The 22,971-nt window shown below is 49.2% G+C and overlaps 1 protein-coding gene across 6 annotated transcripts in view; it reads left to right on the plus strand.

Moving 5' to 3' along the window:
* The window catches only part of LOC144147095 (uncharacterized), a 364,907-nt gene that overhangs the window by 262,848 nt on the left and 79,088 nt on the right, over positions 1-22,971 (plus strand). For all 6 annotated transcript variants that reach the window (XR_013317818.1, XM_077679149.1, XM_077679147.1 and 3 more), the window contains one exon: positions 4,517-4,671. Coding sequence is in view for 5 of the 6 variants with exons in the window: in XM_077679149.1 (XP_077535275.1) it covers positions 4,517-4,671 (155 nt within the window). In the remaining variant the exon portion in view is untranslated. The remainder of the gene's footprint in view (positions 1-4,516; positions 4,672-22,971) is intronic.

Genomic DNA, 22,971 nt, shown 5'->3' on the forward strand with positions numbered 1-22,971 from the left:
TGGCGCAATGATCCACGCGAAATTTCGTACAAAGCGCCGAAAGTACGAGCACAACCCAATGAACCCGCGGACGGCTTTCATTGACGTCGTTTGAGAAAGTCGGCGGCAGCACGGAGCTTTTCGTGATCTGGTAGGATGCCATGCTTTAACACGACATGGTCGAGAATAGTCAATGTGCGAGCACCAAAGCGAGTCTTTTTAAGGTTCAGTTGAAGCCCTGCAGCAGTTAGGCATGTCAATATTTGGTCCAGACGAGTCCGGTGAGTCTGGAAATCCGAAGAAAACTCGAAGATATCGTCTAGGTAACAGAGACATGTCCGCTATTTGAAACCACGCGAGATGTTATCCAGAATTCTTTCGAATGTGGCGGGCGCGTTGCATAGGCCAAACGGCATTAAATTAAACTTATATAGGCCGTCCGGCGTGACAAAAGCTGTTTTTGGTCGATCAGACTCAGCAACCGGGACCTGCCAAAAACCGGAGCGCAAATCAAGGCTGGAGAATTATTCAGCACCGTGCAAACAATCAAGGGCATCAACTATTCGAGGCAGGGGATAAACGTCTTTTCGGGTGATCTTGTTAAGGCGGCGATAGTCAACACAGAATCGGAGGGACCCATCTTTTTTGTTACTAGCACCACAGGCGACGACGAGGGGCTTTGAAAAGGTCGGATGACGCGACGTCGGAGCATATCATCAACATGCTCACTAATCACACCACCTTCCGAGGCCGACACCTTATAGGGAACTGTCGCAACGGCATGTGGGTACCTGTGTCAATGTGATGGGTGACCGTGGATGTTCTGCCCAAAGGAGATTGCTTGTAGTCAAAAGAAGACTAAAAATTCCTAAGAAAATCCAGAAGGTTTTTGCTTGGCGGGGGGTCTAAATCGGAAGCGATAGACTTCTGGTAGATGTCGTCAGAGGTGGGCGTATCGGTGGGGTCAATCGCGTTCAGCGAATGTAGCTGCTGTGAAAGTGCGTTGTCGGAAACGTCGAGGCTGAAGGCGGACTCAACAGGTTCAATATTGCCGACCCTTTCCCACAAAGCAAGCTGAAAAAGCCCAGACGATGTCTGGCTGCAAACAAACATCGCTGTGCGGCCAGATAGGAGTGTCAGCACAGCAAACGGAAGCGGCAAACCTTTATGAGCGACGAAAACGTGTGATGACGGAAATAAAACAGGTCCATCCCCCAGAGTACGGCTGGAAAGGGCGACTAGAACTGAGCTTTGCGGCAGGATATCCACGTCTTCATCTACGGCCAGCTTCTCTCCGTTAGTAGAGGGATCGTTTGGAGACGGAGCGTCATTTTGCGAACAGAATTCGACTTTGGCGCGGGCGCAGTCAATTACGGCGTTTTGGTTCGACAAAAAGTCCCACCCAAGAATAAAGTCGTGTGAGCACATTGGCAAGTCGGCGAACTCAATCGTGTAGAGATTATTTTGAATGGCGCACGAGCAGTGAAGAGGGATCGGACGGCGAGAGCGCCTAAAGGGACACTGAAGTGATATGTAAACATTGCGGGATTACTTGCGCAAATTGTAGTCCGGAGTCCCCAGGCCATGTTTCGACCACCCTGGGCGCGTTTACGCGATTTTATTTATTAGAAATATTAATTCGAAAATGCTGTCCTCCTCTCTTTACGCTCGCCCATTTTCTGCGGCGTTTTCGTGTGACGTCAGGAGGGGATAAGCTGGCAATTGGCTGCGCTACTGCACGGCTCCCCGGCCTTCAGACAGAGTCAGTCGGCCCAGCGTTTCGTCCGCCGGCCGCCGACGGGTCGTCGAAATTCGTTCGCTCAGTTGAAACGAAGCCAGGACACGCTTGTGAATGGAAGAATGCGTCTTTCTTTACTTGGTTAGTTTGTACACTGTATCTAGCTCCAAGTCAAGGTCGCTTCGCTTCACACAAGCGCTGCACAAGCGCACGTGCAACGCTTCGCTGACTGGTACGCCAGCAGGAAAATATAAGGCCTCTTGAAGGCGGGAGAAGACTCAGCGAAGTCAACATAGGTACTAAGGAAATAAAATCAACTGATATTTTTACCGTACAGCGTAAAACTAGGGTGCGGGAAGCACTTTTTTGCGCTGGGCGAACACGCACAGCGGTCAGCAGCACGACTACGCATCTGCGAACGCTTTTCCGTCTACGAAATGCAATTGCTAGACGTGAGCTACTGTGGAAACTCGGGCGACGCTTACTGCACGAGCGCAATACAACAAATAGTCACCTAAGTTGCTTGAAATGCCAAAACTAAAGAAAAGTGTAAACTGGTTGTACAATATATACCCTATATTACCAATGCCAGCAGAGCCTGCTCCGTGGCCGAGCGATCTGGGTTGCTAGGTATGCCACCGTAAGTATTTTGCAAGTCACGAGTTTGAATCCCCGCGGGTACGTGCTTTTTTTGTAAGTTAACTTTTTCGTTTTCCGCCGATGTTTTCTGTATTGAGTTCACCTTTTTTTGGGCCGCAATGTTCATGGCTCCACGAACTAGTTCACAAAACGCGCGCAGGCTGGCACTGGCGCGCTAGCGAGTTCTCGTTGGCGTGCTGTTGCCATAAGCACCGACTGCTTGCAGGCAGTGGGCACAGGCCAGAATGAACAGACCCTTGGCCTGGTGCAAACACGCTTTTTACGACACAGGCATGAGGGAGGCAAGCTCCAAATATGGGGGAAAAGCGCATGACGTTTGGGCGTCTGCGGGTACGCGGAGGGCGTTCATGCACTGCGTAGGTTTCGGCTAGTGAATGCTACGATTCCAATCCGTCCTAGGAGGCTTATCTTTATGCCTTTTTACAGCTGACAACATGGCAGAAGCGCGGTACGATGATTACTGAGTTATTGAGAATGCCCATCCAACAACGCCAACGGTTGTGTTTTACAGAACAGAAACCGAAACCGAAACTTGTTTGGTTGCTCACCTTGGGCATCGTCCAATCATGGTGCCCGCTCCTCCTAACGTCACAGCTTTAGTTGGTGCGGCTCCCGCAAACCGCGCATGGTAGTTTTTCTTCTTTCGCGCTTTGTAAAATAATTACCCATTTGTCAACCGAATAAACGATGAAAAGTGTGCTAAATTGAGCCAGTCTACGCAGTGCAAGCAAAAACGGGAGCTTGACAAATTCACTTCAGTGTCCCTTTAAGCAATCCCCATTAAAAAATATATATATATATATACAAATATATATATATATATATATATATATATATATATATATATATATATATATATATATATATATATATATATATATATATATAATATGTGCCGACCTATCTTTCTGTATTTCCTCAACGAGCCCGTCATTTCCTTACTATATATTTTTCTGCAAACGCCTAGCGAGGGTCTCTGTTCTGGCCTTGATGCCTAGTTAGCATAAGAGGGCTTCCCGCCAGTTACCCGCTCGTGACAGGCTGTAGACGTTGGAGTCACGCCCCGGGGGTCCAAAAGATGGTCCCCTTCTCCCCGTGTAGTCAGAGTGGCGCTGGCTTCCACCCTCAAGCGTCAGATACACTTCTAGTAAATATAAATAGCCCCGAAAGTGAAGGAGAACACACACACACAGTCGCCCAGATAGCCGAATTGGTAAGGCATCAGAGATATAATCGAAAGGCGTATGTTCGGTCCCCAATCTGGGCGCGTGTTTTTCTTTCTTTCTTTCTTCCGTATATTAAAAAAAATGTTAACATCATTAACCGTACTAACAAAAAGAGCCTAACCACACCCGTATGCCACCTTTGGCGTTGTAGACTGCCGACGTATCTTTCTGTATTTCCTCAGTGAGCCCGTCATTTCCTTACTATATATTATTCTGCGAAAGCCTAGCGAGGGTTTCGGTTCCGGCAGCCTTGATGCCTAGGTAGCATAAGAGGGCTTCCCGCCAGTTACCCGCTCATGACAGGCTGTAGACGTTGAAGTCACGCCCCGGGTGTTGAAAAGAAGGTCCCCTTCTCCCCGTGTAGTCAGAGGGGCGCTGGCTTCCACCTTCAAGCGTCAGGTACACTTCTAGTAAATATAAATAGCCCAGAAAGTGAAGGAAAACACAGTCGCCCAGATAGCCGAATTGGTGAGGCATTCAAGATCTAATCGAAAGGCGTGGGTTCGGTCCCCACTCTGGGCGCGTGTTTTTCTATCTTTTTTTCTTCCGTATATTTAAAAAAATGTTAACTTCATTAACCGTAGTAACAAAAAGAGCCTAACTACACCCCTATGCCACCTTTGGCGTTATAGACTGCCGATCTATCTTTCTGTATATATATATACATATATATATATATTTGTGTGTGTGTGTGTGTGTGTGTGCGTGTTGTGATTGGAGAGTTTTACGTAAAACTGCTCTGGCAATTTTCAGTGCTACCATTTCTAAAGCAAATAAATATGCTACAGAGAGTATTTCTGTGTGATAAGTGTTCTTGTAATCTTGGCAAAAATTCTACACACAAGTTTGATTCATGTATCAATAAATAGCCCTCAAAAAAGAACTGTTTTGATTTAAATTGCTTTTGCTGCAGGACGATGAAGGCAACACTGCTCTACATGTTGCTTTTGCAATGATGGCCACTGATATTGTACATGAACTCATGAAGCTTCAAGAAATGGATTTTACTAAAAGCATCAAAGATGGACTTAACTATCTTCACCTGGGAGCCATAAAAGGAAGTCTCATGTAAGTATTGGCGGTGCCTTGAAATGTATGGTAACAATAAGGAAGCACGGAAGGTCGTACATTAAAACCTCGTTAACTCGAACTGCTGGGACGCCATCTCAGTTGGAATGATTGAATTTCGAAAAAATGAAAGTGAAGAATAGCACAGTACTCAGAGAATGGAGAGAACTGGAGCATGTCAGCAACTTCATGCATGAAAGAAATCTTTTATTTCAGTCTGAATTTCGTACTTAAAGGCCACAGCCAGCACCTTTCGCTCTTACGAGCGAAGGTAGCGGAAGGCGTTGTGTTAGTTTTTTCTAAACTCAAGAAAACACCTGCAGCATTTCACACGACCACGACATTTCATCGTACGATCGCACTGTTGCAGCTTCCTCCTTCTCTCCGTTGTCACTGGCAGCGAAAGGTTTGAGGTTTCAGGCCTATGAAGTGGTGTCGCCATTTGTGAGCGCACCACACAGCACTACACTCATATTCGAAAACCTCCGTCATAAGCGTTTTGAGTTCTTGTACGTGATTTAAGCTTCTCCACCTGTTGTTTCATATGTTCCGGAGAAGAAACAGCGCCGTACCGCATGCACCAAAACGCGAATTCGGGGGCATGTAGTTCGAATTCCGTGAGGGAGCCCGCCATAGTTGGAATGAAAGGGCATTTTTGTACATAAGCTTCAAAATAAGCTTGGCCGGACCAAGTAACACAGTTCGAATTATTCACGTCGGAATATTGGCGATTCCCCTATATGAGAAAGACAGGAACGCTACCCATACGGTAGTTATTTTGCTATCTTGCAAACAGCCAGAGGAAAGATACGAAATCCTGGGCCACCTCCACTGACGTAAAAGTAAAACTTCGGGAGAGGCGAAGCATCCAGTGTATAAGTGTATTTTTGACGCCTTGTTGTTTTTTCCAACAGAAATGAAACCATCGGCGGGAGGGGTATACAGCTTTGTTGTACACATCTAACGTCTTTCAAGCCCGAAGCGTTCTAGCGCGAGGCGTAAACGTATGTCCCGATGTTCTTTTAGTACACATTACGAGAGAGAGAGAGATAAAACACCTTTATTGTCCGGCAAAATTGACGCTGCCTAACGTGTTGTCAGTCGGTCCGTCGGCATCAGCTACCTACACGCATCCAGCCCACGAGGGGACAGTGCTTTCGGCCGCTGACGCTCGAGAGCCTCCAACACTTGCTGGACGGCCCTGTATTGCACGTTGTAGTCTTTGCTTGCCACCGCATCCGCTAGGTGCGGCGGTAACGTCTCTGTAGCACCGTCGTTCACTTTACAGTTCCACAGGATATGAGCCATCGTGGCTCGGTCCTTCCTACACACCGTGCACACATCGCTCGGATACACGTCCGGGCACACGGGCTTGGCTATCACCGGAGTCCACATCGCGCACGTTTGTAGTTGTCGCACCGTCACCGCTTCCCTCCTCGTAAGCTTGTGGTGGGGCGGCGGGAACACCTGTCTGTTGCCCCTGTACCACTCCAGAGTGTCCTTATACGAGGTGAGCGGCGTCGCCTCGTCGTCTTCCGTTTCCATCGGCGGGGGGTCCGGGCTCGCGCCGCGAATGGTGAGCGCGCGCGCAGCTCGGTCTGCCCCTTCGTTGCGGTTCTCCCCTGTGCTGACCGGGCCGACGTGTGTCGGGAACCATTTCAGCGTCGCCGGCGTCTGTCGTGGTTGTAGGGCCCCGCACGCCCTTACTGCGCACGGGGGGACACTCTGTCCGTAGCACAGTTCATGATCGCCGACCGCGAGTCGCTGATCACCGTTGAACACCTCGAGTTCGTGAGCGCCAACGCTTTGTCTAGCTCCTCGGCCTGTTCCGAACTCCGCGCCCGGACGCTGCCGGCCGTGTACAGCTCCCCGGAGGTAGCCGCAACTACGGCCGCAAGGTTCCAGCGGGAGACGTAAAAGAGTGTTCCGGTATTTTAAGTGCGAATGCACTTCTTAAGCGAGCCTGAATCGTCCGCCACCGTCCGCATAGCAACAGCTGCGGGTGCGCGCGCTCCTCGTCTTCCTTGGCAACGGGGGGAGATGGGCGCGCACTGCCTGGCCGCTGACATGGCACATACCCACGTGGGGGATTGGCCAGGAATCTCCCCGTCTTCCTTGGCAACGGGGGGAGATGGGCGCGCGCTGCCTGGCCGCTGACATGGCACATACCCACGTGGGGGATTGGCCAGGAATCGGGTGTGAGAAGGGCTAATGCACCCGCTTAAAGGAGTACAGACACGAAATTTCAAAGCTGAGATCCGCTCTAGCAATCAAGTACAACGACAACACAAATAGGTGTCTGTGAATAAATGCATCTTTCTTTCTTTGTAGTTGTGTGTTTGTGTGTGATCTCTCTTTCGCGAACATTGCCGAACCGCGCAAATTGAACTCGTGCATTCGCACTTTCACATTCTTCCCCTCGGGGAAATGCGGGGAATTTTTTTTATTACGTGTTACGTTCCAGCGCGAGGCGTAAACGAGTTTCCCGGTGTTTTAATACCGTGACTAAATGATGCGACGGTGACGATGACAACATTAGACGCCGACAGCCTGAGCCCCTAAGAGGCTCTGTCTCTTAGGAAAGGATAGAGAGGTGCTGCTGGAGTTAATACTTCTGATGCCCAAGTTGAGTGTACCACGAGATTTTCATACCACAGCATTCTTTAAGGGTTTTCATCAGCTCGCAGATAACGTAAGAACGCCTTTGTCTGCTTTAGGGCACGTATAAGTGTAGTGAAGTAAGGTGCAGAGGAATAATACCCGTGAAGGAAGATTTTTTACTGAGGCGAAGGCCGCAGAAGAAGTAGTTTGCGGAATGTTTTTTTTATAACGAATACGTACAGCGCCATTATGGCATTTTTATAGGGAGGTTCACAAATGAAAATGAGTCATACAATCACACAAAAAACTGGCATCACAGTGATGAGAACTGGCACAGTGACGAGATCACCAGTTTTTCCGTTGATACACCGTACGCATCCGTGTAAAAGGTGGTAGTATCCATCGTGCTGCAAATGTTACACTTGTTACTTGCTGCCGTGATTGGTAAGTCCGAGTACGCATTTGGATTGGATTGAAAAGACTTTATGGACAAAGATCCTGGAGTAGGCGGGGGTCGATTTACGGCTCCGCCTCAACGCGGCCTAACGTTGCATCTCCTTTTGCAGCCCTACTGAGCACTAGCTCCTTTTCGGAGCCTATGCCTTTCAAGTGCGGTGAAGATCTGCTGGAGGGTCCATTTTTGATCTATCTTGCTGTCTGACTCGATGGCTCCTTGATGTTTCGCTGGATACTTCTCGAAACTGGCACTGTCCGGTTCGGTGGCACAGTGCCACATAACGTGCCACCGGTTTGGCGGTCCCTTTTTGCACAGACCACACAGGGCCTCGGGGTATTTGTCCGGGAACATCTGATGTAACGCTGCCGGTGATGTGACCGACGCGTCTGGAGTCTTCTTAGCCAAACCGCTTCCTCGCGACCCAGAGACCGATGTGGCGGCGGGTACGCCCGTTTCGAAAGCCGCATGTTCTTGAGTGTTTCGCCATAGCCTCTCGCTCGGTCCTTTGTCTCCGACCACCATTCGCACTCGGGACGACTCTCCACATTGGGAGCGCTGTGAGTAATAGCGCGCGCCTCCCTGTGGGCCGTCTCGTTGTGGGTGGGTGTATTCGGAAAGCATTCACCCGCGTGCGCAGGGGTCCACCTTACTTCCACTCATTTCTTCGTGCGCAACCACTCGTTCGATTATCTTGGCTGCCTTGTCACTGAACCGGCCGCTCGCTAGGTTTCGGACGGCTTCTAGCGAATCGCTTAGTACGGTGTCACACCACGGCTCGGCCATTGCTAGAGCGATGGCGATCTCCTCTGCTTCGGTTGCATTACCACACCGCATACTCGCTGACGTGGACACTTCTCCCGTTCTCGTATTGATGGTAACCGCTGCGTATCTGCCCTTTCGGTAGTCTGCTGCATCAACACGTACTCCGTTCTCGGGTCACCGCTGTACTGCTCGATGAGGTAGTTGGCCCTGGCGCGCCTCCGCTCCCGGTTGTGCTCTGGATGTACGTTCTTCGGGATGCGCATTTACGAATGCGACTATTATCCAGCGACAACAAAGAATGGGTGCGGCAGATCATGGCACGTGGAAACGCAGCTTCAAGACGCTGGTCGAACGTGCCGATATGTTTATTGATGAATTCTTGGGTACTGCATTGGCAAAGTGTTGTCTCCAGGGAACGTATTGGCGGTGACAGGTATGATTGGCGCCCCCTGCCTCTTGCCGTCAGCTTTTGGGACCTCGTGCCGCAGTCGTCTGCTACCCTTCGCTTGTGAAGGGCACCAGTGACTGTTACAGAAGTCTCCGGGTTTGATGCATTTTACATTAAAAAGTTAGCCGCAGTAATTCAGTTGTTTTGCCAGCTTCTAACACCTCTGAATATTTTCAAGCTGTATGCTGCACAAGTTTGGAACACATGATGAGAGAGTGGACACGTTTCTTAGAGGCATCCCTCAGAAGGCCTTCGCTAACTCGTCCGTTCTACCTTATTCTTGAGGTTTAGTGTTCAAATCACCTCGATAAGTATAGATAGGTACGCGTGTGGGCATTCGTGAGTGCGTGTGTGTGTCTGTGTGTTTGTGTGCCTGTGTGTTTACATGTGCGTTCGCTTGCACGAGCATTTGAGCATGTGCGTGTGCGCGATTGTATGTTATGGCGCAAAAGTTATGGCACAACACCTGCAGAATTGAAACGGACTACCACTATAGCCCCTCGCCGCAACGACTTTCCACACTCCGTGCTGACTTTCACACTCCGTGCTGACGAGGTCGAGACCACGATTAATTTGTGGACGAATTTATTATGGCTCCATGCGCTGTATACAAGCGCAGCCTTCGAGCTTCTTTTTTAGTTTTAAAGCGTCAACGCTGCACAGGCGATGACGGGCGACGTAATAAATGGCTCCGTATCAATTTCGACCACCGGAAGATGTTTACCGTCCACAGAAATCTTAAACCCACCAAAGTGTTCGCTCTTCGCCTTGATCAGGAAAGTGGCTGCTGCGGTCCGGAAGCCTCCGAGCTTCAACCGACTGCGGTATCGGTGTCATTCTGAATTGCTACCATTTTGCTCAACAATCCCCTTTACTAGTTTGAATCCTCGTATAAAACTAGAGGGCTTCGGTACACACCTGTTATTTGCAACTGAACCGATGTTGTGGTGCCCCATAGTGCATGTCGGCATACCCTCTTGCCATGTCAACGTAAACTCCTGAGATACAGCAATTTCAAGCGTTCGGAATTGTTACAAACAGTTTTACCTCCTCCTTACATACGATTACCGTGAATCGTAACGCCTCCTGCCATAGCCGACAACCCCGAAGGCGTAGAATCTATTTTTGTGTTGCATTTTTGTTGTGGCTTATTAGCAGCTGGCTTTTCCCTTTGTCGGAAAGATTCCTCGATACCGAATCTGACGCATTGCTTTGACTCTTCGCACTTCGCATAGGACCGGTTTCGCGAGGAATGCGGCGACAGCGGCAATGTTATTTCAGGAGCGGTATTAAAATATGTTTTTTTTAATCCCGCCTTGAGCAATTATATCAGATTTTGAGCCTTTTTTGCCTTTTTTGCCTTTTTTGCTCTGAGAAAGAGCACGGCGAGCGAGCCCGAGGGAAGCAGGATACAAATGCGGGAATACGTTAAGGCCAGAATACGTGGAGCGAACCTTCGTGACGACGTTCACGCGGCCGAAAATCTGCCGCGGCCGGACACCGTGTGTTCATCAAGATGAACTACATAAAGCGAAGACCCCGCGCCCGCTCCTATGCCGCCGCTGGGTTGCTCTCAGTGTGAACAACTGAACTTACATGCACAATCAACGGCGGCGTTCAGTAAACAGACCAAGTAAAGGAGCTTCCCGGTCGTGTTGTACGTCGTTTGACAATTGTGCATGAGTCTGGGGCGTTTCTTCTACTGAAATATTCGTATTTAGTTCTCAAAAGCGCTAACTATTGTAGAAAAAAAGCGAACGTTCCCCGAAAGGCTTCTAGTCCGCTTCAACAGATGGCACAGTAATGCAAAATGGGGCCTGTCAAACTGATTCATTGATTGTAGGGTTTAACGCGCCGACGCAACGCAGGCGATGAGGCGCGCCGTAGTGGAGGGCTCCGGATTAATTTCGACCACCTGGAGATCTTTAACGTGCGCCGAAATCTCGTACACACGGGCATTTTTCGCCTTTCGCCTCCATCAGAAAAGCGGACGCCACGGCCGGGAATCGAGCCCGCGACCTCGTGCTCAGCGGCATGTCAAACTAGTCTCTGAATACCTACGGCTCGCTGCTTCGAGTTTTTTGTTGTATTTGAGGGGCTCTCGCAGTGGTACCGCCTCTTCCTCCCTTTCTCGTCGTGCAGAAGGGCCCCTTGTTGCTGTTAATACAAGTAGCGCAGCCGGACCGCCTCTATTCACCCTACAATAGCCTATCGTACATGCTAACTCGGTAACAAAAGGCACGGCTGTTGGGATGGGACCATGTTTTGCTTGCGGCTTGAGGTGTCTGAATCGGATGGACGTCATCATATTCCTTAACATTCCCTGCTTTACAATCGGTTTTTTAGCCCGAGTATGCGCGAACCAAGCATTCGTTTATCAAACCCTTGCGTTGAACGGCTTCCAAAGCGGCAGACCGTTAGCGCTATGCGCACCATGGAGGGGAAACCGGGAGACCTCATTGGTTTCTTCAGTTTGCCGCTTGGCGCCGCTTTGCCGCCAGCGAAATTTTATGGCCCAACTAGATCGGCGGCGCACGACTTTTTTTCCGCAACCGCGTGTCGGGCGCCCGCTGCCGGGCCGTTGTTAATCGTCTTTTCGTCGTATATTCGCTCCATGTATTCTGGCCTTTAGCCGACGCCACGGAGACGCGCTTCGCAGCCCCGTCCATGGTCTTTCTAACTGCCAATAGCTGTAGTTAGCTTTATTCTACGTAACAGAATGCAAACACCAGGCGCTCCGTGATGAGCCGGACAGACGGCAGCGTGCCCAGGTTCATTGCATATATTGTCCCGAATAACTGTTGTTACGGAGTTGCCATCCGACCGCTGGCAAGCAGTTGTTGCATTGGGGAAGGCAGCCCAGAACCGTACTCCGTCGCCTCCGTCATGCGAGGTAGCGAGGTGAAGTGCGACCAGCAGGGATTGCTGCCTTCGTGACGATGACAAGAAGCCAAAGGCAACCTAACTGGATCACTGCAGACCGAGAGATGAGCCGAAGCAAGACAGGAACTATACCCTTCCGGGCGACGTTACGGTACAGGACTGAAGCAGAATGGCAACACTGATTCACTGCTCCAAAACGAAGGGGGTTCTGCGATCGGGGCCACACGTATTTATGCCCAAAGCGCAAACGGTCAGAACAGTATTCCTCCTGTTTTTCCACACGGCGCGAACATGGTACAGGCACATACAAAGCTCTCTCCATTGTTCGTGTGAAGTTGGTAGTAGAAGCGCTCGTTATGTCTGAGAGAAGAAGGAGGGGAGACCTCGGCTGCGGCGTCTGCCCACCGTAACAAGTCGTACGCGCAACGTTTGCCGCCGCTAATGTTGGAATCAACCCGACAGCGAGGCGCCCGCAGTCCAGCCGTTCCCGTGAACATTGTGTCCTGTCGAATGCATCTTTCGTACACACCGGGGGACTCCGCAAAACTCGCAGGACGCGCAAACACTTTCTCCGCCGGCTGTCTGATATCCCCATAGCTAAGGGTATTCAACCGTATTCCAAAGGTATGCTGTCGAAGAAAATTGCTCGGCAGACGCTCGAATCTAGGCCTGGGCTGTACGACACCTGGATGGAGCTTCACCGGGCCGGTCGCTGAACGAATAGTGGCTCCTTAGGATCGTTTCTGGGTTGTTCAGGCAAGCAAAATGCCAACACAAGAAGGACAGCCACATCGCCGGTAAGTGCGAATGCAATTCCTCAATAAAGCTCTAACAGGCATTCAGTTGCGACAAGAATACGGAATTACTAGCTAAACTGGCTGCATTTTTGCCCAACAATAATTTGGCAAAGCGCACGAACTTCAAAGGTGACATTTAGCATGATTGAATATGCCCCACGCAAAAAGAAATGTAATTGTAAAGGGCAAACGCTGCATCAGGAAAAACAATGCAATCGTGAGTGTCACACAGCTACGACAAGTACAGGCCACTTCTCGCGCTGAGAGCCACAATTTGAGCTCTCCTCATTGTCCTGAGTTTTCGCCTTTTTAAATCCCACCTTATATGCGCCCGTTCCCTGAAGGCGACTGCGACCAGTTGAGAGGACATCGGTATTTTTCCGATACGTATCTTGAGCCCGCAAAGAAAACTGCCCTAATTTCCACCGCTCGAGCAGGTTGAGTGCTTTCGTTCTCGGCCACTCCGAGGTCCGCTGAGACTGAGACCAGGTGTATAGCCTTCGAACGGCGCTGCCACACGGCAGGCGCGCAATGAAACTTCTGCATGCGTGTCCAAACGTTTTGCCTCGCTGATCGTCCTTTGCCCTTTTGCCGACACGGTCGGTAAGCAAACGCCGAAGCAGGTCTTTGTTCACTTTTCCGGCTGCTAAGGCTACACTACGCCCGCGCTGCCTGGTCTTGGAAGACGTTTAAGCCCCAAGTGGCACCGAAATCGCTACGAGCTTCGTCGGCCGTTGTTCGAAATCTAATTTCTCATTTTGTGGTGGAACGCTGACGACTCGCGCAGTCGTGGAATCAGCGTTACGCTTAGCCGCACCGTGAAACCGTCCAATTTATGGACTGCCGGGTCTACTACAGCGTCGCTCGGTTCAGAAATCGCGTCGGGAGAAACACCTTTCATGTCAACGGACTCGTGTTGCTTCCTTTCGCTAGCACCACGGTTCACGCGTTCTTGTGAAGCGTTGTTTGTTCGTGAACTTTGCGCGTTCGGCTCCGGAGCCGTTTTCAAGGTCTCCCGTGAAGCTGAGCACTCCGAACCCTACGCTGACACATCTGTGCACTCCGTAGTGGTCTTACGCTCAGTGGGCGTACTCTGCGTTCTGTCGTAAGAGTCGGAAAATGCGCTTTCTTTGCTCTCTCTCAGTCTCCCCGTTCCTCCCAGAGGTGGCGACAGTATCCTTACGTGGGCGTTGGGAGCGAGCTCAGTTGATTCCCGCGGCAGTCTTTGGAAAATTTACCAGTTTCCCGTTGCAGCTGATCGGAAATGTTCGGGAATAGCTACCTGTATTGCGGAAGAAATTGTGGGGATACCGCCACCCCAGCGACAAGTTCAATAAACGGACCTGCGACGCTGACTTTAGCAATTGACATGCGCACGTTCCGCCCTGCTACGGCTTGTTTCACCCTTACACTCTTTCCTGTAGCTGACGCGGCTTTACATATGAAGGGTAACTAACGGAGTCGCGGAGAATTGGGCACATTTTACCGTTGACCATGAGCTAACCTACGTAGGGCTCCAGAATCTGCCTGCTGTTCTCACTCTGGTCTTTTACGCAAAAGACGAGCTTTGCCTTTCTTGCAACTCGCAGCCAAATTCTCTGTCTTGCAACAGTGGTAACACGCAGCTTGTTTGCGCGCTTGAAAAGATTTCTTTCTCCGCTGCTCCTCAGCGTCTGCGCTCTTCTTGTTTTTCCGGTCCGTTTCACCGTCTGAGAAAGTGACTTTGCTAGCTCCACCGTCTTATTGGGAAGTTCTGGTTTTAAGCACTGACTTATCAGGCCTCTGCGTGAACTCTTTTTTGCCTTTGTTTGGCTCCTGCGCACCTCGACCAGCGACGAACTCGTCGGCTAGCTGAGCTGCACGATCAACAGTATTACGTCCGGTAGCCTCAACCGGCAGTATTAGCAAGAGCCCCACGGTTTCCGGTAGCCGGCGGTAGAATGGTTCGAGAAGTAAGCACTCAACTACCATTTCGTTCTCTCCGAAAGCCTTTGCCACTTTGAGCCACTCTTCCATGTTACCCCTCAGCTTATAGGCGAACTCTGAGCATGACCGGCACTTAGCTCTCTCGTCTCACGGAACTTCTGGCGAAACGCCTCTGCCGACAGCCTGTATTTACGCAGGAGGCTACACGTAACCTTCTGGTAGTCCTGGGCCTCCTATTTTGCAGGCGGACCATGACGTTGGATGTCTCACCCGGCAGATGCGGAAGTAGCATTTGCTGCCATGTGTCTCGGCTAAACACTATGTTCTAGCATTCGCTTGAAAGTGACCAAAAAATATTAATATCTTGTCCTGCCTTGTAGGGTCGCATTAGGTCACTCATTCGCAACGCAGGTCACTCAGTCACCTAAGAATGCTCGCTGTTGTCACTCTCACTCTCAGTTTGAGATGCGTCGACATCCAGATGCTTCATTTTAGGCTCAAGTTGTCTTTCTCGATCGACATGAAGCTCGCTCTCTCGCCTCTTGCTCTTGTGGGAGTTTTTCTCGCTGGGTCTCCTGTTCTCGCGTTTCTCGCTCGAGTTTACGTTGATTTCCTGCTTTCTGTCCTCGCGTTCCTGTTTGTTCCTGTCAAGCTCCTGTGCTCTTTTTTGCTGCTCCTGTTGGAGCTCAAGCTTTTTTTGCTGACGCTCAGCCCCTGTAGCCTGACTCTTAGTGGTCTCCCTGTCAATTATCCGCTCAATGCATTCCGACAGCTCATCACCGTAACCCCAACAGCGAGTATAGCTTGTATCAGCTCTGGCTTTTTTAACGCGTCGGAAAAAAAGCGCCACTCTTTTGCAAACTCATGGCCTTTCTACAGTACTGCTTTCCCAGTGCACCAAAATATTTTCGCATAAATAACCCACGCGACAACACCCACGCCCTACCAGCTATCCCCACAAGCCTGGCAAAAGAGAGTAAGAAAGGTGCCGCACTCACCATTTAACGCAGTGAATTCTGCGAAGCCCCAAGCCGCATTAAGGGTCGTGGTGTTGAATCCCGCGCCGCTGGCTCCAGTTGTTACGACGTTGCCACTCTACCACGTGCAACTAGTTGTTGCGCCCCTCAACCCTGAACCTAAGGCGTCCCTGAACCGGACTCTGTCGCCTCCGTCATGCGAGGTAGCGTGGTGAAGAGCAGCCAGCGAAGACTGGTGCTTTGGTGACGATGCAGAAGCGCAAGGCAAACTTAACTGGTTTACTGCATGGCAAAAGATGAGCCGAACCAAGACAGGAACAATACTCTTCCGGGCGAAGTTAAAGAGAGGACTTTTTCACACTGATAGCATTGATTTGGTGCTCCAAGACGAATGTGGTTCTTCGCTCGATGCCACGCGTATTTATGCCCAAATCGCCAATGGTCAAAATAGTATTGCACCTGCTTTTCACACTTCTTGAACATTGTACAGACACCCCCAACGCTATTTCCAGAGTTCGGGAGAGGTCGCTAGTAGTGGCGCTAGTTGAGTATGTGAGAGGGGAAAAGGATATCTCGGCTGCCCCATCTGCCTACCGAGACAAGTCACTACAAAGCAGCGTTTTCCCGCTGCCGAAGTTTTAATCTCGCCGACAGCGAGCCGCCCGTGATCTCGTCCTTCCCATGCACGTCGCGGCTTGACCGACGCAGCTGTCTTGCATAGTGTAGGACGGCGCAAAAGTGGTAGGACGCGCGACCATGGAAGCGGCAGGCAGAATCGTAACACTGTGCAGCCAATAAAAGACTATGTGATGTACCCCTTCTACCGCAGGGTCGTAGATTCTTATTATATTGTTAGGTAAGTTGTTATGTGTCATCACCCAGGTTCTCGTGGTGCTGTGGGCGCTTTACTCTGGGATTCAAAATATTCAATACGGCTGCCATAGTAATGCGTGGAGGCGTGGTATGTATTGTATGGAGGCATGATGTAGTGTCATTGGATTTGATGTATGTAGTGTATTGATGTTTTGCCATCCTAAGACATTACAAAATATGACTTATCCATGTTTATTCAATGCAGAAATTTGGGCTAGTTGGTGACAAGACTTGGACATGGTAAAAAGCGCACTAGACGGGGACAGAAAAAAAGACAGTGTCACGGGAGGAGCGCTCCTCCCATGTCACTGTCTTTTCTTCTGTCCTCCTCAAGTGCGCTTTTTGCCATGTCCAAGTTATACATCAGGTCGCTCCCACCCCTGCTAAGAGTGTCTGTCAAACAACACAGCCAGCAGAGCTTTAGGACTGGTACTATGGTTCATTTTTTTTAAATCTTCTTTCCAGTTCAGGAAAAGGGCAGCACGAAATTGCTATACCGTTTTCCTAAGCTGGATATCAGTTACAACGTACATAATTAAATCTATGAAGGCGGCAACACTGCGGATCCCAGGCTCGGAATCAGAATAGACGTTGTGTTGCTCTACAAACAGCTCTAAAAGCACCCCAATTATACCTTTGAAAACCGTTTGAACGGAACTTCCGAAACCAATTTCTGAATATGCCGTGTGTTTTGCATTGATTTTTAGGAGATTAGGAAAGGAATAAGCGGGTTGATTTTAATTTTGGAGGGCTAAGTCAGCACAGCAAGGGTCATGAAATATTTTAAAAAGGCATGCTGGACTTTTTCGCCAAGGTGATACACAGCGGCCTAATTGACACACAGCGGCCTAATCCTTAACTCTTGTACATAGCCAACGCCACCTCAAGTGCGTCCATGCAAAACGGGGTGGCCATACTGTATGCTTCAATCCGGGATTATCGCTTGTTACTAATGGTCTAGAAATTAGCGCGGCTGTATTGCCGATGCGAAAGCAAAACCCTTCCGCTATCTTGGCTCTGAACAGCCAATGCCTTTAACTGGAAGAGCTAGTGTACGGGTATTCTAAACCTTCGCACAGCATTCGAAATTACAGAAAAAGGCTTGCTTTTACCGACAGAGTGAAAAAACACTTAACGTTTGGTTGAAACAAAAAAAAGTGTTTCGCTCGATCGTTTTATGCCTTCTGTCCAAAATTCTCAAATCCTGATGTCAAATCTTAAATGTTCTGTAACCTCACTCGTAAGCTGCGCCTGTGTTTGTTGCGCCGACAAGAATGTCTTGAAGCGCTCCAACTCTGCTAACGGAATACTTGTTTACTTACCGGGTACTTCCAATTGCAGGCAGAATATTTACACCAGACTAAGAGAAAATGTCTTTTATAGGGGATTAAAACTTGAACGTCCATAATATTTGATTTATATTAGCTGGAATATGGTACCATTTTAGATTATGATGCAAACGGGTCTGCACATTCAGATAAGTGTCGCGACAGGACGGTAGGTCCAAGCAGCCGCCAAGGGAGATTTGGGATCTGTGTAGGTACTTGTCATGAATTAAGGGCAATCCCCGCTACCACGCCCTAGAAAAGGATGTCGAAGATGAAAAGGAAGAAGGGACATACAGGCAGTTGCGGGGGAAGACACCAAATTTTCTCACCTTGGCACGCATCTGAATATTATGCCTCCTACAATGCATGGCTAAATCTGCGTATGCGAGTTCTGACCTCGAGCACCTGCGGCAGCCATGGAAGTAATCGATTAGTCAGTCACGGGCTTGTGAAGTTTCCCTAGCAGCTTTCGCTGTTCCGTCCCAAAGTTACTTTATTACTTATACAGCTACAATCTGGCCCCTTCACCACTCCGTGCATTTCGTAACGAATTAGAGACAACAGAACATTTTTTCTCTCGTGTCGACGGTACTCCACGATACGAAACCGATACTTTGAGAAGAGGTTTGATCAATTAGCCTACCCATTGTCTGTTCTTCTAAGCTTATCATTGGGCGCGAAGTTGCTGGGTATTAGCCACAGAGATTTTTGTTCCGCCGTACAATTATTCATTGCGTAATCTGGCCATCTCCCGTGCTCGCTCCCATGGCCATGCCGGGCTTGCCTTAAAAAGGTCCAGCGTTTGTTATCACTGGTATCAGTGCCTTCCCACCCACTGCCTCTCCTTCAACTGCTCTGGTTATATTTCTTTACATACTTCTAAAGTTTTTTCTCTTTAATTTTTCTGTTTTGATTTTATATTGTTTTCCACATTTCCTGGTACTACATCGTCGGGCAGTTCAGTTTTTTTCGGCTGATATTTCCCCCCTAACGCCTGTTTTAAATGCATTCTCTAAATGTATTTCTTTTGGTACTGAGTATATAGTGTATCTCAGTGAGCGCCCGTCTCCTGGCCAATCCCCCTGAGTGGGTGTAAGCCATATCTTCTGGCACCACCACAACCACACGGGGTTCCTGAAGAGCGAAGCCTGGGGTGAGGCAACACAAGGCACGGACGTTGCGACAGAAACCTAGACGGGAGCAGGCCGGCAGCGCACCAGCTCCAGTCACCCGGCGCACTTGCAACTCATGCTTTCGCGGCTCCAGCGGCAACGGTCGCGTGTTTTCAGCAAGCGGCATCGAAACGTTGTCCTACGCTACGAAGGGCCCCCCAATGGCGGCGTTCCCGAACCGAGCGGCGCCTCGCCAGTCCCCCAACATCTTGATGACAGCACGCGGGCACCAGCTCTTGGCGGCCACGCCACAATTTCCTTACGTTTACACCCATGAGTTACGTAAGCCTCCTTTGTAACCCATCATCTTCCTAGGAGATTCTGAAGCTGTAAGGCAGAGTCGTCTTACGATATGGTATATATTTTATGGTCGAGAGTTTTGTAGTTTGTTAGGGTGGGTGGGTTTCTTTACTCGGGTTTTGTTTCGACTTTTGCTGTGTCATAAATCTCTTTTGCGAAGCGTGCCCGTGTTTCCGGCATCCGTCTTCTCTTCCGATCAGGACGCGTGACAGCAAACTAACTATGAAGTGATGTTGCGCTTTCGGATGGTGAGGTAGACGATCGCACTGCCTCTGTGAAGTACCCAATGATTAAGGACGTAATATAACGTCTCATAAATAAAGCGACTTCGACGTATTTACATTAGGAGCCTTTTTGAAACAGTTTATAGCCGCTTATTCTAATATTTTTGCCAGCTTCGGTTCCCAGATGACGGGTATTAGGATCAATTTTATGAACATCAGGTGGCGAGGATCACAGATTTGTGACAAGAGGCTTACGGCGTTCCATCAAGAAACGGACACCTGATAGACAACAGCGCGGAATGAATGTCGCGTGCGTGCCATGACACTTGCTTCAGCGAGGCCTGCAAATCCTGGATTCAGAACATCGAATACCTGTAGTGCACGTAACATAGTGTTTAAGGGGTAGTTAGCTATCTGCGGATTGCATTCATGAAAGACTTCCGGCGCTGCCGTTTCCGTTTGCCGGTGCGTGCTTGGTCTCCGTTTATGAAGTACCCCTCCCAAGCTCAAAGCACTGCTGTTTCGTTTGTTCGCTGCGCTGTCAACGAAGCGCGGGCTGCATTGTCCCAAAAGGCGACAGAAATGAGCTATGTAATTGATGTGGTCCGGAGTTCCATCGGTAGGCAAAGGTGTAATAAAATCGCCAGGGAGACGAAGTGGGAAGCCGTGCACCAGTTCAGCTGATCCGCAACGCAAATCAGACTTCAAAGCGGATTGTAGGCCCAGTAAGACGAGAGGAGGGGGGTCGGTCCAATGCTATTGTGGCTTATAAAGGTGACAGCTTCCTTTAGTTGTCGGTATACACGTTTCACCATGCCGCTGCCGCACGGATGGTAGGAAGACGTGTAGATGTGGCGACTCCAAAAAGTAGCAGCGACAGCGCTGAACAGCGGTGATTGGAAATGACAGCAGATATCAGTGGTGGCGAAAGCAGGGCACCCGAAGTAGGACACCCAACCGTCAACAAATGCTGTAAAGACTGTTTTCAGTGCAATATTCGGTATCAGTATTGCCTCTCGCTGTCGCGTGAAGCGTTTCGTGCCCGTCAGCAATAGGTGTCATCTCGCAGATCTGGTAGGGGGCGGCGACGTCAAGGTGCACGTGCAGAAAACAGGTTTCCGGTGGATGGAATGGCGAGACAGGCGTAACTGTGTGCGTTGTTAAGTTTGAACGTTGACTCTGGAGGCAGGTGCGTGCCCAAAGGCGGCCATCAACATTCATGGAGGGTCATCACCACCGGGCTGTGACGAGGTCCTGAGAGGCTCAGATGCCGGGGTGAACGATGCCGTGCAGGGCGTCGAAAACGGCTCGACGAAATGTCGGTGGAACGGAAGGTCTAAAGACGCTGGCTGATGTCTCTTAGGTGATCGTCTTTCTCAAAACGGCAGCAAAACAACACTGAAAGTTAGTGTGGAGGAGGTGCCATGGCGTCGATGGTGCTTAATGCGCCGTTGCTGAGCAGAAGCCAGCTCTTTCGTCGAAATTTGTTTGGGTGAGGACGAAATTAAGGGCTTCGTGGCGAGACAGACGTCAGAAGCAGTATTATTCGGGGCGGTAAAATGATGGAGATCGACGGTAAGCTCCCAGATAAAATCGAGGTCTCGGATCTGACGCGACGAGTACGAGCTATGGTGGCGCTGGAAGGCGAACGTCAAGGGCGCTAGTGGTCCGTCAGTACCTAGAAGTCTCTTCCTACCAGTGAAATTCGGAAGTGTTTGATGGCTGTAGCTTGTTTCAGCAGGATTGAGGTTTTCGGAGTAGAAAGTTAGCGGTTTCCAACGGGAGATTAACTGCTCAGAGATGCTCAGAGAGAAGAGATGCAGTAACGTGGCAAAGGTTGTAGAAGGCTATTGTCTTTCTACGTTTGTATCAACGTGACAATATGCGCAGCCACTTGTTTTGTGATTTTTTGTTTTATCCAGTTAGGCAGGTTGACAGTACTCCTGCGATTAGGTGCTTTAACCGTGGCAATTAAAATAATTTTCTGCGGACAAAAGGCGCTTTATTTTCTTTGTTTTGTGAAGCCTGGGTACCTAATATTTATTTGTGATTTTTATTGTTTTATTTACTTTAATTTTGTGACCAATGATTCCTATGTACTTTGCCGGAATGATCACAATGACCGTTTATTCTGAAATGATGCAGTGGGATTTATGGCATCATTAAACCTAATTTTGCGAATGGTGTGTGAAACAGGGCTGGTCCTTTTTTTGTAATTGTTCTGTCGTATTTCGGTTCCTTGTAGAGAGCCTTCGTATTTTTGTCTTTTTTTTCAGGGAGCAGTTTCTCAGATGCATACTTTTAATCTGCTTTTTCGAGTTTGCGGTTTTGGTATTTTTGTTTTGCATTTTTTATAAATTTGCTTCAGGGTCTTATTCTGAAGCAGCCACTGAAGTCTATGGAACCTTGAGTAAATGACGTTTCTGTGAGCAAGCTAGTGCTCCCTAATCACCGTAAGGTCAACAACAGCGCCGATGACACAGTCATCGAATTTACATGCACAGAGAAACATAGGCGAAACAAATGCCATGGTGTTTCCTCTACACGCACTTTTCTAAAGTGCTATAATTACTTAAAATATCAAGTTATAACGAGAACAGGTTAGAACAAGCGAAAACAGTGTAGAACGGTAATCGCTACGCCATACCATTTCCTAATCAAAACAATATCGCTCGAGTAGGATATGCAAAAAATAAACACGCGCATCGCTTTGACAGCGTCCAGGCAATAGTAATACAACCTGAGTAAACAAATCAAGAGACAGTGCGCGGCCGTACCCCGCCTCTAAATCTGCGTGGACGCAATACCAAAACAATTATTTTTGAAACAAAAAGTGGCAATTGACAGCTACGTATTGACATCTCTAAGATGTACGACGCGATATCGTTACTTCGACGTGAATGGAGCGTTTGTGGCCGGCGTTCATGTATTTAGTATGCTTTCCAAGCACTAAAGTATAGCGGAGAGAGCTAGACTGTAGGGCAACAATTTTTCATTCGCTGCGGCACATGAAAGACCGAGGCCATGTGCGATTGTGTAGCAGAAGTAGCCGGCGTTTGAGGTTGCGGCGGCGGGCTGTTGATCACAAAAATCGAGAATGCGACAATGCCAGTGTTTCAAAGTTTTATTCTCTGGCGTCTTGGCGAGACTTACCATTTCGCTTTTTTATGCTAAGAGGGAGGGAGACAAAGAAAATACTTTTTTGAGTAAGATACTTTTTTGAGCTTTTTTGAGCCCCTACAACGTTGTAGGGGCTCAAGGCTAGAGCCCCAAGTCGAGTGCCCGAGATGCAGTGCCTCCTTTCTTTCCTTGCTCTCTCAATGAGCTCACGCTGACCTTCTCGTAACGAGCTGGTCAGGGATGCCTGATAATATGTATTGTTTGAGTTTGTATCCCTTGCATATCTGTGTAATCTGGAGGTTACGTGCACGAGGTTGATGTTTCTCGTAATTTTAGGTAATATCAGACGTTTTCTAAAAACATCTGGGTCTGTGGACTTTTGTGCTGGTTTTTATACTGGGGAGAGCTTGAGATTCTTCCGCGCTGCGATCC

This window comes from Haemaphysalis longicornis, unplaced genomic scaffold (assembly GCF_048455015.1).
Source record: "Haemaphysalis longicornis isolate Haplotype H1 unplaced genomic scaffold, Haemaphysalis longicornis Haplotype H1 scaffold_7, whole genome shotgun sequence".
NCBI lineage: Eukaryota > Metazoa > Arthropoda > Arachnida > Ixodida > Ixodidae > Haemaphysalis > Haemaphysalis longicornis.